This window comes from Sinocyclocheilus grahami, unplaced genomic scaffold (genome assembly GCF_001515645.1).
Source record: "Sinocyclocheilus grahami isolate Dianchi unplaced genomic scaffold, SAMN03320097.WGS_v1.1 scaffold47.1, whole genome shotgun sequence".
NCBI lineage: Eukaryota > Metazoa > Chordata > Actinopteri > Cypriniformes > Cyprinidae > Sinocyclocheilus > Sinocyclocheilus grahami.
This window is the reverse complement of record NW_015505226.1, coordinates 1573326-1587374: the sequence shown is the minus strand read 5'-3', so window position 1 is coordinate 1587374 and position 14049 is coordinate 1573326. Positions and strand designations below refer to the sequence as shown.

General features: G+C 41.0%; 1 protein-coding gene across 1 annotated transcript in view; it reads left to right on the top strand.

Moving 5' to 3' along the window:
* Positions 1-14049, top strand: part of LOC107582708 (beta-1,4 N-acetylgalactosaminyltransferase 1-like) — a 26009-nt gene that overhangs the window by 10811 nt on the left and 1149 nt on the right. Inside the window, exons 9-11 of the mRNA XM_016268649.1 lie at positions 3398-3585; positions 3674-3814; positions 13559-13796. Of these exons, the coding sequence (XP_016124135.1) occupies positions 3398-3585; positions 3674-3814; positions 13559-13796 (567 nt within the window). The remainder of the gene's footprint in view (positions 1-3397; positions 3586-3673; positions 3815-13558; positions 13797-14049) is intronic.

Below are 14049 nucleotides of genomic sequence, written 5' to 3'. Positions count from 1 at the left end.
TTTCAAAATAAATCTTATTGTAACGTTACTTGTACAATGACAAAGATATTCTATTCAATTAGCTCATGCTCTCTCTGTATCTAACAAGCCATTGTTCAGTAATAAATTCAATATAATAATTAAAATAAATGATGGACTTTGTCAGAGAGCTTTAGTGAGGAAATGTTTGATATTGCAGCTTGACTGGTGCTTATTTATATTTAAAAGGTGGTGGGGATGGGGGGATAAATTCTGGATAAATTTATAGTCACGATTTTTTATTTTTATTTTTTAGTAGAGATCATGATTCTACTACGAACAGACAACTAAACAAAATAGCATGTAATGTACTAGAGGTTCTGACAAAATGTTAATTGCTGCAGTCTATTTTTTAAAATTTGAATTCTGTGGCTATTTTTTATTTCATAATGATCCTTACTCTGTGAAGTCAAGCAGCAGAAGTTAAGTGACAATATGCAAATACTACTGGCCCATTTTGGGGTGAACTAAATATACAAGACTGGTTTTACACGTCACTGTTTATAACACATGGTGTTCATCCTTTGCTGGGTCGCTTTAAAAATGTGGGGCATAAATTAAGAGTATACCCACTTCTCCAGGCACCACTACACCACTGGTTTGACACATGTACAAGCACCCCCATCACCTTACTCCAGTTAAACACCACATTTTTACTGCAATGATACAAATATATCACTGTATACAGGGCTATATTGACGAACTATTTTGCTCACCAGCCACTGTGGCTAGTGGTTTTTAAAAAATTACTAACCACTCAGCATTTTAACTGGCCACAATTTTGTCGTTGGAAAATTATGTTTTATAGGACTAAAGTTACTGCATATTAAAATTTATTTAAATAGATTTCCAGGTCATTTTTTGCCTATTTAATTTTTACTTAATATAATAAGACACTATAGGGCTGTTACCAATCAAATATAATCAGTATTACCAAAACTGATCTTTCTCCTGCAGAAGAAACAGAAGCAGCTGAAGTGGCATTTAGATGCATTTACACAGATAGTTTAATGAAGCTGAAGTGTAGCATGAATGCAGTTACACTGCAGAATTACAACAGCATAAATAATGTTATGAATTTGGTGTTTTAAATCAGTTTTTTTTTAAAATATACAAATATGAAATGTTGGAAAAATGCAAAGATAAGCTACTTTTAAACATGAAAGTAAACCGGCAGTAGGTGGAATCAAGTGACTGTCTTAATGTGTGAGTCACTGAGGCGTTCATTCAAACGATTCTTTCAGACGGTTGATGATTCATTCACAAATGAAGCAAGTGCCTCTCGTTATGAATGGACCACTGAATCTTTGGCTCAAATGATCAATTCAAAAACGCTGAATCATTCAGTAATGAAACAACGCTGTGTGTTGCTGCTCAGAGATGCGCGACTGTTCTGCTGTGATCTTTGTTTGGAACTATTTTAGTTAACCAAATCAAGCAAAAACAGTCAACATTGACAACATTGTATTAAAATGTAAGTTACTTAATGTCAAGCCCTGACTGTATATGAGTTATTATGAAAAATAATATTACTTACTACCCTTTTTAGTGAGATGGATGGGCCTGCATGTTTACACACAGATCATCAAAATAATTATCTCCCGCATCCCAGTTTGGGAACCGCTACTATAGCAGTATATAAATAACTGTTTTCAACACTGAAAATAAAAAATGTTTCTTGAACACCAAATTAGTATATTAGAATGATTTGACTGCTGAAAATTAATTTTTGCTGTCATGGGAATAAATTATCGTGCTTTTATTACCTTCAATTTTTGACTATCCGGCAGCCTGTCAGCCTGGGAATATTTTTGGATATAACAGAGTTTAAAAAGTAGTGGATATATGCAGGGATAAGTATGATTTGTATTAGGGCTGCACGATATTGGGAAAAACTCACATTGCGATTTTTTTCTTCCTCTGTGATATATAATTGCGATATGGAAAAAAAATCAGATGACTTCAATAGCTCTATATTTGGAAAAAAAATAATCAATGATTGGGGGGATTTTGTAGGCAAGTAAATCAGCATAGGAAATAAACAAATTACAAGCATAGATAAATAACAGAACAAAGATACAAATGAAATAAGCAGTGCTTTATATTTTTCAGGTAAGTCTGACAGTAGTCAGGTACAGAAATCGAATAATCAAATGTAAAATAACACTGCATAGTTTTCATTATAAATTAAATCTAACAAATCTGTGTTAACGCTACAAAAGTGATTTTTCTTTATGTTTTGTTGTTTGATTAACGAAAGCAACAGGAATTTTAAACTGCTGTGAACCAATATACTGTTAAACATCCATTTTCTTTCTCAATTGTTTTCCTTCACCTAAGCCATAAGCAACTGCGTTTACAAGGATACTTGCAGAGCACAGTATTTCAGACACAAATAGATGCAGAAGTGAACAGAATTCAGTGTTCACTTGCATCTGCGTGGCTCTCACTGTTTCTACACTGGACGCGAGCGGCGCGGCGCGACAAAATACAATAGAATCCATTATAAGTTATTCTGTCTGTCTACACTGGATGCGGCGCGGCGCGGCACGACAAATTCCCGACAGTAAACTGATGCCGCGTTCTTTTTATGACGTACTGATACAAAGTTCAAATGATATGTAACGGTCGCTTTGTGTAGTGTAGACAGACTTTGGGGCCGTTCACATGTAGCGCCTAAAAATGCGTGGGAAAACGCCAGTCACGCAGCTTTCTCCTTCTATCCAAAGCGCTCGGGAGCTTGTGCTTTCGTAGCATCTGCCGTTGCTAAGTGACCGTGACCTGCGCTCTCCGCGACGACGCGGAAGTTTCAACAAAGAATAATCGGATTTCCAGCACTGAAAATCGCGTACAGTAGCTCCACTACTAAATTTATTTAAAATGGGTATCTCTGTACAGCTGTCGCGTCCGGTGTAGACACCTTGTCTGTGTGTGAGCAAAGAAAACAATCAGTATAGATATAATGATCAGTATACTAAACATCGCACATCGCGATATCGTTGCTGAAACGATATATCGTGCAGCCCTCATGTGTTTGTTTTCTCAGTATGAGGCAAAATGATACTAAAGGATATTCTACACTAGAAATGTACTTTTAATGCAAGCCAAGAGAATTACATATTTCAATATCAGCCAACAGTTATGTTCAGAGTGCAGAAAGTGGTTCCGGTGCTTCAGTCAACAATAATGTAGTAAGCTATTGTATGCTGCTACAATTCAATTTATTCTTTGTATATTAGATGTGTCAGCACATTTACCCTTGCTCATGGCAAAACAATCATTCATTCTGTGATTTTAGTGTTATTTGTTATTTATATTGTAAGGAAATTAAAGCCACATGTTTCCATTTACATTTGACTTTCTGTTTGCTCGATTTCAGAGTATAACATCAGTGCTCTCGTGACCATAACAACTAAAACCTTCCTGCGCTATGACAAGCTCCAGGATTTAATTGACAGCATACGACAATACTATCCAACAGTTACAATAGTGATAGCAGATGACAGTGAGCACCCGAAAACAGTATCAGGCCCATATATTGAACATTACATCATGCCCTTCGGAAAGGTGGGTCACTTTGTTGAGTTGATGACACATTTCTGTCTGTGTTTACATGCAGTATGATGGGTTCTGAATATGTATGTCTATATTTCAGGGCTGGTTTGCTGGTCGTAATCTGGCCGTGTCACAGGTCACCACCAAATATGTGCTATGGGTGGATGATGACTTTATTTTTACTGCCAACACAAAGCTGGAGAAGCTGGTGGATGTGCTGGAGAAAACCACACTTGACCTGGTGAGAAAGTCAATGTAGAATGATATACACAGTATATGAGAATTGTTATTCATGCACAGGTTTTCATAGGTGCAGTGAATATTAGCCATCAAATAAAGACAAAACAACCAAAATATTATAATTCAGTCTTATCTAGTGAAGAGCCATTGCAGAGACATTATAGCCTATATGTTCAGTGGATCAGGTGCACATCAAAGACAAACCCCTTGAGGACTTTTTCCATTGCACAGGAAACAAGGTTTCAGGTCCCTCTTGTGGTGAGGAACTTACACCTTTGGAACCACCACAGTCCCCAGTTAAACCTTTAATCAAGAAGGCACCGTCCTACCTCACAATATCTACAGCAGCAGGCTCAGTCTCTTTTAATTAAAAATCTCAAGTGGTAGAGGAGTTAGGCATCATGTTATTCTTTAACAGTGCTTTTAGAAAAACTCTCTATCTCTTTTTACTGTATATCCAGTGGCACCAAAATATAATTGCACATCTACATCACACTTAACGTATATGAATGATACTGAATCATATAACAAAATAGCACACAAAGTGGCATTTATATAAAGAAATAGAGCCCAAAGATAGATGGTTCAAAAATATATTTGTATGCTTTCTGGTTGTTTGTGGGTTATGTTCATGATTAATGTTGTGAACTAGATCTGCAGTTATTTTTCTAGGACACCTGTGCGAATAGTCTTCAAACACCTGCTAGAATCACTAGTTGGTTAAAAATAATAAGATAGTTCTAGGGCTGTGTAATTAAAGAAAATAATAAATACAAATAAATAATAATATTATCGCCATAAAATGTATGTCAATAAATTACATTTTTACTCAATTTGGATTAATCTAACAGCCTATTACACAACAGAAATAAACGCAACAACAGCCAGTCAATTCATGTTGCTGTCAGGGCTCTCGTGTGAGATAGGCGAACATGGAGTAGAATTAAATATCCTTTAATTATAATCCCAGGAGTAGAGGGAGATCCAAAAACACATAAGGAAACACAAGAAGCACACATAACAATAAACAATAACTGGCCAGGAAGAACTGAAAGGGAGCAACTTAAATACACAGACCAAATAATTATTGAACACAGGTGAACAGAATGAACTAATCAAGGGAACTAAGGAAAACTAGGGGTGTGTCTCAATCATCTCCCTAGCTCCCGAGCTCGTGAATCATTAGATCATGTACACGAATTTGGTCACTGGTAAGTTCCCTGACTCACTGCATGTTGGGACAGTGATCACTCGAATTCCAGTGACATGATTATGTACAATGTCAATGGACAACATAGTAGAACGTCATCACTGGAATTACTAAACAACAGGCAGGACCAATCTAATTTTTATATTATTTTTATTCTCTTTAAACACATCGTTCTGTTACATGTTCTTACAACATTTCAGCCGAATATTAATTATAAATGTTAATTAGATGTGTTCAATTCCTGTCTAGCGATGTCTGCTTATATTGAAATATACTAAAAACGGTTTTGTCTTTTCAAATCTATCGCGTGTCATTATATTTATCGAATTGGCTCGTGTGGTTTATGTTTCACGCTTCAGAAATGTGACGTTAATTCCGGTAAGGGAGCATAGTGAGCGCTGATGCTCCCTAGTTTTTGCAGTGCATTGTGGGATTTTTCAGGGCGCGAACGTTCCTTTGCACTGGAAGGATTTCACAATTTAGACAGCCCTTAAAATGGCTGACTCCCTGATCAGTGCCCTGACTACTGAACAAGGGAGCTGATTGAGACGCACCCTTGGTCAAGAAACAAAACAGGAGAACAGAAACAAGGTCTATATTGTGACAACTCCTCCCTCCCGGAAGGCACGGCCTCACGCCGTAGATGGACCAACAGTGGAGGGAGGGCGGGGGTTCAGGAGGAGGGCGAGGGTCAGGAGAAGGGAGGCAGGCAGACGACCAGGGTGGCTCTGACGGAGGGAGGAGACAGGAGGGACCATGGCGGATCAGACGGAGGGAGGAGCCAGGGTGGCGAAGACGGTGGGAGGAGCCAGGCGGGACCCAGACCGCAGCCAGGAAGGCAGCCCACGGTGGAGCCAATGGAGGGAGGAGCCATGGTGGAGGAAGGGCTGACGACTCCAGAGGGCCGACTGACAGCGGTGGAGCAGGTGGGAGAGGACCCCAGGGTGGAGACGGAGAGCCGCAGAGCTAGGGCGACGAGGAGGAACCGGAGGGCCAAGGCGGAGCAGATGGCTCAGGTGACCGAGACATAGGCAGGGATCCGGAAGGCCGCAATGGAGCTGAAGCGACAGAGGACCAAGGTGGAGCTGGAGGGAGGGAGAAGCCCAATGGAGCCAGAAGGAAGAAGGGACGAGGTGAAGCCGGAGGAGTGTAGTCCCGAGGAGAGGGCAGGTCGACGACCGACCTAGGCAGAGCCGGAGGGACGAGGGAGCCCAGCGGAGCTGGTGGACTGACAGGCCACAGCGGAGAGGAGGGAGTTAAGAGCCATGGTGGAGCCACAGGCCGAGGCAGAGTCCGGGCTTCGGAGGCTGGAGGCGGAGACAAGGGATCCTCCAGCCACGACTAGGCATGGGCCGGTATGAGATTTTGACGGTATGAAAACCTTAACCAAAAATATCACGGTTTCACGGTATTGTCGTTACTGCTCTAAAATGTGTTCTTTTGATACTGTGAACCACCAGATTCTCCTGTCAACCCTATTGGAAAATGGCATCTCAGGAACCGCACGCCAGTGGTTTGAGTCTTACCTCTCAGATAGGTCCACAGAGAGGTGAGGGTTCCAAGTCGCAACATCTAACTACTGGGGTGCCTCAGGGCTCAGTACTTGGACCATTTCTCTTCTCTGTCTACATGGCATCACTAGGTTCTGTCATTCAGAAACATGGCTTTTCATATCACTGCTATGCTAATGACACTCAACTCTACCTCTCATTCCATCCTGATGATCCGACAATAGCTGCTCGCATCTCAGCATGTCTAACAGACATTTCTTGCTGGATAACGGACCATCGCCTTCAACTCAACCTGGTTAAGACAGAACTGCTTGTGGTTTCAACAAACCCATTACTTTATCAAAATTTCACCATCCAGTCAGGCTCATCAACCCAAATAACTTCAAAAACAGCTAGGAACCTTGGAGTTGTGATTGATGATAAGCTGAATTTCTCAGACCACATTACTAAAACTGCCTGGTCCTGCAGATTTGCTTTATACAACATTAGGAAGATCAGGCCCTTTCTTTCAGAACATGCAACACAATCCTTGTTCAAGCTCTTGTTCTATCCAGGCTGGACTAGGCATGGGCCAGTATGAGATTTTGACGGTATGATAACCTTAAGCAAAAATATCACGGTTTCACCGTATCACGGTATTGTCATTACAGCTCTAAAATGTGTTATTTTTAAATGACTGGGTAAAAAAAAAAAACTTTTTTCTACTGAACACAATATATTTTGTTTTTGAGCAACATACAGAATATTAGGAATGTTTATTTTTTCTTTGATTTGTTTCCTAAAAAGAAGAAAAATAAAGACATCTTTATTTAACCTAAATCTGTAATTAGTTATTTAATTTTAGTTATATAATTCATATACATATAATTTATATAATTTCATATCATTTATACTACATGCCTGAACAAAGCAAACAGTAGAAGCTCTGAATAAGACACAGATTCACTCTCTGATAGCAGGAGGCGCTTCTCAAACACCAGATACTGCGTTTCCTTGGTCACCGCGTAAACAAAGCAGCACTGCGCTGAAACACTGCTTTCATATGAACTATACAGAGACGAGATTAAAAGAAAATTCCTTGTAAACTTTTCTGAAGACAGTCAGTTCCCCTCAGAAACACATTCATATAAACCCCCAAATCAATATTGAGGATTTTCTTCCAATAGTTCGTGCATCATGAACAGTGAGTGATCTGCCTGCTACAGTATTTTTTCTCTGTGCGTCCGTCTTCAACATCTCTGGCCTGTGTTAACGGGCGTTTACAGACTTCATATTTTCACATAAATGACATTTTGGAAAACGATTGCATTGCAACGCAGTTTGTGCAAGTCCAGAACAGAGATGAGTTTCTTGCAATAAGACAAAAAACGGCCAGTTGCCGATCGCATAAGTTCCAGGGGAAGCTCCTTAGTTCGGCCGTCCTACACACAAATGACTGACCACTCGCTTGCTCCAACAGGAGGAGGAGGGGTCATGTTACTCTCTACACTGCACTCAACCTGAGGGATTCCTACACTTTCCGTCTTTGAGGAGACAAGAAACGGTATAACGGAAAATATTAGCAGTTTTGAAACCATGACATTTTCAAATTGCGGTATACCTTGAAACCGGTAATCGGCCCATGTCTAGCCACGACGCTGATGGAAACTGGCAGACCCGCGGCAAAACCACACCACTGATAGTGTGATGAGGGTGAGCAGAGGGGCTGACAGGAGACAGCGGAAGCGATGGCGAAGACTGGTGAAGAGGTGGTAGGAGAGGGAGGGTGGGTGGGAATTTGTGACTGGCAGTGGGTTTTGGGATGGTGTGTGCTGCCCACACACCAGATAGCAACGGACAGGGGAACGACCTCTGTGATCGTGGCGGAACAGACAGACAGTTCAGGGCAGACGAACAGTTAATAAACGGCCTCCTTGGCCGTATCGGGACAGGCAGAGAGTTCAAACGATGATGGAAGGAAACCATCTAAAAAGTCTATCAAATCCTCTGAGTCCAGCGGCAGCTCAGCCTCACCTTCACCCTCACCCAACTGTCTGCGGTGGGCTCTGGTTGTTGCCCCACGCAGCTGGGTGGTGTTTGGCTGGGCTCTGGGTCCGGAGTGGGGCTGGTGAGTTCCTCATCAGCTGGGCAGACGGTGAACTGGGATCCATTTCTCACCAGTACCCACTCCACAAAGGCGGCAAAATTCTCCCTTGCACCATTTTTGGATGACTGCGCTCTGCAAGCGGTGTTGAGGCTCACGTTGTAAAACGTGCAGAGGCAGTCGTCCGGGTAGCTGGTGTAATGAGCTACTTCCAGGTAGAGTCTTGTATTGTCCTCGAGAGAACGCTCCCCCTGCTCCAGCAGGAGGAGGAGGAATTCGGGATGGTCCATGACCACAAAAGAAAAAACACAATGGAAAAAATAAACGCGGGGACTCATGCCGCTAACACTTTTTGTAGGCCGGTTATTCTGTCAGGGCTCTCGTGTGAGATACGCGAATGGAGACGGAGTAGAATTAAATAATTATAATCCCAGGAGTAGAGGAAGATCCGAAAACACATAAGAAAATGCAAGCAGCATACATAACAAAAAATAATAACCGGCCAGGAAGAACTGAAAAGGAGCAACTTAAATACACAGACCAAATGAGGGTAATTATAGAACACAGGTGAGCAGAATGAACTAATCGAGGGAACTAAGGAAAACTAGGTCAAGGAACAAAACAGGAGAACAGAAACAAGGTCCATATTGTGACAGTTGCGTGTCTCTGTGTGAATGAATGGTGTAATTTCATCTACTGCACAAACTGAAAACACATGACGCTCGTGGAGTTTCACCATCTGATGTCTCAATATATGAGGATATGAACACATGAACTTCATTTCCAGCACTGTTCTGAGAGTCACTTCACTAGCTTTTCATGGTTTCATTTGAGAAAAACCACTGTCAAATACACACTGAAACTCAAAGATCTTCACAACAACCCACCAAAAATAAAAGTTAAAGAAAAATAAAAGAAATTATGTCAGACATATATTACTATCGTATACTGAAATGTAAAATGTAATTCTTAAAGAGCAGGTCATATGGGTTTTCGAAAAATATATTTTTTGCAGTTTGTAACGTAGCTATCCTTCAATGTAAACAGTCTGCAAAGTTGTTAATCAAAAAAATGCATGATAAATAAAGATATTGTCTCTCAAAAGAAAGAGTCGACTCTGAACCGCCTTAACGAGTCGTTATATTTTTAAATTTTCTGCCTGTTACCTTTATACGTCACATTTGCATAATCCCTGCCTGGCTGCGAAATACGAACACTCTGACCTGCCCACAAACATTTCCGCTAGTTAGTGTGTTTACATCATGTCGAGAAGACGCTGTGTTTACAGCCTCACTGGGCATTCTAACACAGTTCCCACACGTGCACCTCAAATAAGTAAATAATAATAATAATGAATGCAATAAAACTGCTGTCGCATCACGTAAAGTACCACATACAAAGTTTAAACTTACCACTAAGAAACGTCCTGATCAAGACGAGCTTGCAATGGGATTTCCGGTTGAGCGACTGCATCGGAATCATCCTCGGACTTGGGCTTGAATTGATAAGGTAATATCGATGTCATTTTTGTAAACTTATAGCATCTTTGTTTACAAGTAACCCTCCGGAGCAAAAAATTAATTATGGTATTTGGTAATGGGCGTTTCACTTTCCAACATGCATTGTATACGGAAAGACCAATCACAACAGACTTGGCCAGCTGACCAATCAGAGGAGAGTAAGCTTATGGAAGGGAGGGGTTTACAGACCTTAAAGAGTTAGTTCACCCAAAAATTAAAATTAGCCTGTGTTTTACTGACCCTCGAAGCATCCTAGGTGTATGTGACTTTCTTCTTTCAGACGAATCCAATCAGAGTATAATTATATAATTATATAAAAAATTGCCCTGGCCCCTCGAAGCCTTACAATGGGGGTAAGCGGGTGTTTGCTGTCAACAGTTCAGAAGACTGAAATAAGAAACTATGCCGCAGAAATAAAGTGCACGCATCCATAATAAAACGTCCCTCACACGGCTCCGGGGGGTGAATAAAGGCCTCCTGTAGCGAATCCATGCATTTTTGTAAGATAAATATCCATATTTAAAATGTAATAAACATTTTTTTCTCACTTCTGCTGACTGTGGTATGCGGAAGACATACAGACGGATGACGTAGGCGTGCATGCGCCTCTGAGAAATGCAGGAGCAAAGCAAGCAAAGTTTCCTTACTTTAGCAAAGGAAAACCAGTCTCCTCTTGGCTTATATCGAAATCCTCCAATATTTTTCTTTACAAATCCTCGTTTTGTGCTTCTAATTCATGACCAGCGTTTTGTTTTGTTCTCTCTCCTCACTCGTCACTAATCACGTAATGCCGACGTCCTACGTCATCCGCCTGGACGGCTTCCACGTACGACAGTCAGCGGAAGTGAGAAAAAGTGTTAATTACGTTTTAAATATGGATATTTAATAAACACAGTGAGAGGGAGAGAGGTCGGAGATTGCAGATCACACTGCGCGCACACAAACTTATTGTCAGTGCTGCCCCGCGACTTTTATTAATAAAATAACATAGATACTAGATTGCTTTATTATCTTCCTCAGCAATGAGGTAAAATCGAAGTAACTAAACAGCTTCATAGTTTGTAAAGAGAGACGCACAGACGCAGGTAATTCACACACACAACTGTCATCTCTCTTTCGATCGATAATTCATTTAAATAAATGCTATAATTCATTCAAATAAATGTGGTCTTACCACACTATTTCATCTCTGTATCTGATTTGAAGTGGGCAGAAAGCTAGAGCTAACGAACCGTAACTGATGCGTGACAGACACAGTGATGAAGCTGGTATGTGTGCAGTACACAAGCCACGGTTAAGACCGCTGACTCCACTGTGATGTGACCCCCCCCTCCCCCCTCTCTCTCTCTCGCGCTCTCTCGCTCGCTCGCTCATGCACACACACACGATGCGCAAAACTCTGCATTTGAACAGTCAATAGCAAATACTTAAAATAATAACAAAACAGTAACTGATTCAGAAGCGCCAGACTGTCATAGCAAAGTCAGAATTACCTCCTCTCCTAGGTTCACGAAACGGTCGTCCATAAAATGCGTTGCTGTTCTGTTGTAAGTAATCTCAAAGATTTCTAAATGCATCTACTTTAGGAAGGCCAAATAGAGTGCTTTTGTTTTCGCCTAGAAACACACAGCGTCTCCCTGACATGGCTGTTTCAACACTAACTGCGGTTACTGAAACCACGCCTTCTTTCTTTGAGTGCACATTTGGGCGGTATTATGCAAATATTTCCACATAGTCAGGTAGATATGTGGGGGCGTGTTAGAACGAGCCGTTTTAGGGGGGCGTGGCAGAGTCTAAACTTTGATAAAGAATATCTCTTTGGTTTTGAGACTTTAGTCTTTGCAACTTCAGGGATCTTATCTATGCACAATCAGTTTGTAACACTCCAAAGAGAAAGGAAAACTTGAAATCGCATCATATGACCCCTTTAAAGGAGATTAGAAAAAAAACTTAACAGCACCATCTAGTGGACTGTAAAGAAATTGATTTTGTTATTCTACCAAATAGTATAATAAAAGATTGATACTTGGCGTCCGTGTGTCGATATTGCCGCGGAAAATATCGCGATTTTATGCTGTATTGATTTTTTCCCCCACCCCTAATAGAGAGCCTCTACAACAGTTAGCAATAGATTGAAGCACTCGTCTGTGCACGAGCCACCGTCACTGATTACAGCGGCAACGATCACTCAGCATGATTTCAAAAGCAACACATTTCAGTGCCAGATCGCCTCTTATTTAACCCAAACAAACTAAATTAATACTCTGCTAGTCAACTAGAGATGTTTAATCTGAGACACGATCTGAGAATATCGGAGTCCATGTGCTTTTTTTCCTGCTTACATGTTCGTGGGCCATGTCCGAGCTGTACCACATGGGAGGAAAAAATAAGAATTGGGTCACTTGAACCATGCAGTGTAAATGCGGCCTCTGTCTTTGGCACTGATTGGTGTGGAATTCAAACAGAGGAAACAATTGTCCAAGTCTGTAAATGTCAAAATGGTCCAAAAGTGGAAGATATTTTTTAGAACAACACGTGTTTGTTTGAATTTTGTTCAGTTTTTAGTACCCTGCTTACAAAGGAAGAGTTTTGAATGGCCAGTCTTCTTCCCGAGGCTGGAGTATTTTTTCAATTGCTTTCAATGGGAGCGCCGCATTTTTTAAAACGGCAGGAACGTGTCGAGCGTTGAGCATCTTTTTCACGCTGAGCGCTCGGGCGTTTTTTTCTCAGCGCAGAGAGTTGAAAAATGTTCAACTTTGGATAAAACGCAGTGCTCATCACGGTCACATTTTAATCAGATGTCCAATCACAGTGGAGGAGGGGCGGGGAAAATACCACTCCGACCAACTGTCACACACATTATGCTTGTACTACGGCTAAACAACAATGGAGGAGACGTTAATATTGCTTGTCTCGGAGTATTCATGTCTTAAGCAGATGGGATTCCCGGACTTTTACAAATATTGAAATGAAAAATATTGCTTGCAGTATTTCATTCACAATGTGTCTGCCACATTACTTCTGGTAGGTCAGGCTAAATACGCTTTGGTGGACATAGGGCTTAAAGGTTAATATAGTTGGAATCCGTTTGAATCACAAAATTTGGCTAAGGAAAGAGTACAATAAATACAGTTTGCATTTCACTTTGCTTTAGGCAGCAGCAGATCTAGGGCAGATTATTGCTCTGGAATGGATCAGCTATGTGACCTTTGCAGTGAACGGGTCTTCTGTGTGCACAGTCATACAGCTGGAGTCATGCCTTAGATAAGGAGACAAGCACATCTGCTTTTATAAAGCGAAAAAAAAATCGCTTAAAGGTGTTTTTTTTAATAGGAAGAGATACTCTGTACTAAAGAGTTTCCTCCAGTTCAGTTTATCATCCCTGCATTGTTCTTAGTGTTCGGCTGCTGTGTGTGTTTAGGTTGGAGGAGCAGTGCGTGAAGCTACAGGCTACACTGCCACCTACAGGCAGACAATCTCAATTGAAGCTGGAGAGGAAGACGGGGACTGTCTGCACATGCTGAGAGGCTTCCATCACATCATCCAGGGCTTTCCTCACTGTGTTGTCACTGATGGAGTCATCAATTTCTTTCTTGCCAGGACAGATAAAGTGCAGCAGGTGGGCTTTGACCCCCGGCTAGCCCGTGTTGCGCATTTGGGTGAGTTTTCAATGGAGTCCAAACACAAAAGTAGGTGTTTCTAGGATTGTGGTGTATTTTGCGGCAAAATTTCACAAAAATGAAACGCCTCAATTAGGTATGCACCAATATTAAATTCTGAGGCAAGATACTGATAAGCTGATAATAATTTTGTGTTGTGCTGATAATTATGTCATGACCGCTGTATTAAAACTATACTATATATATATATATATATATATGTATATATATACACAGTGGTGTGAAAAGGTTT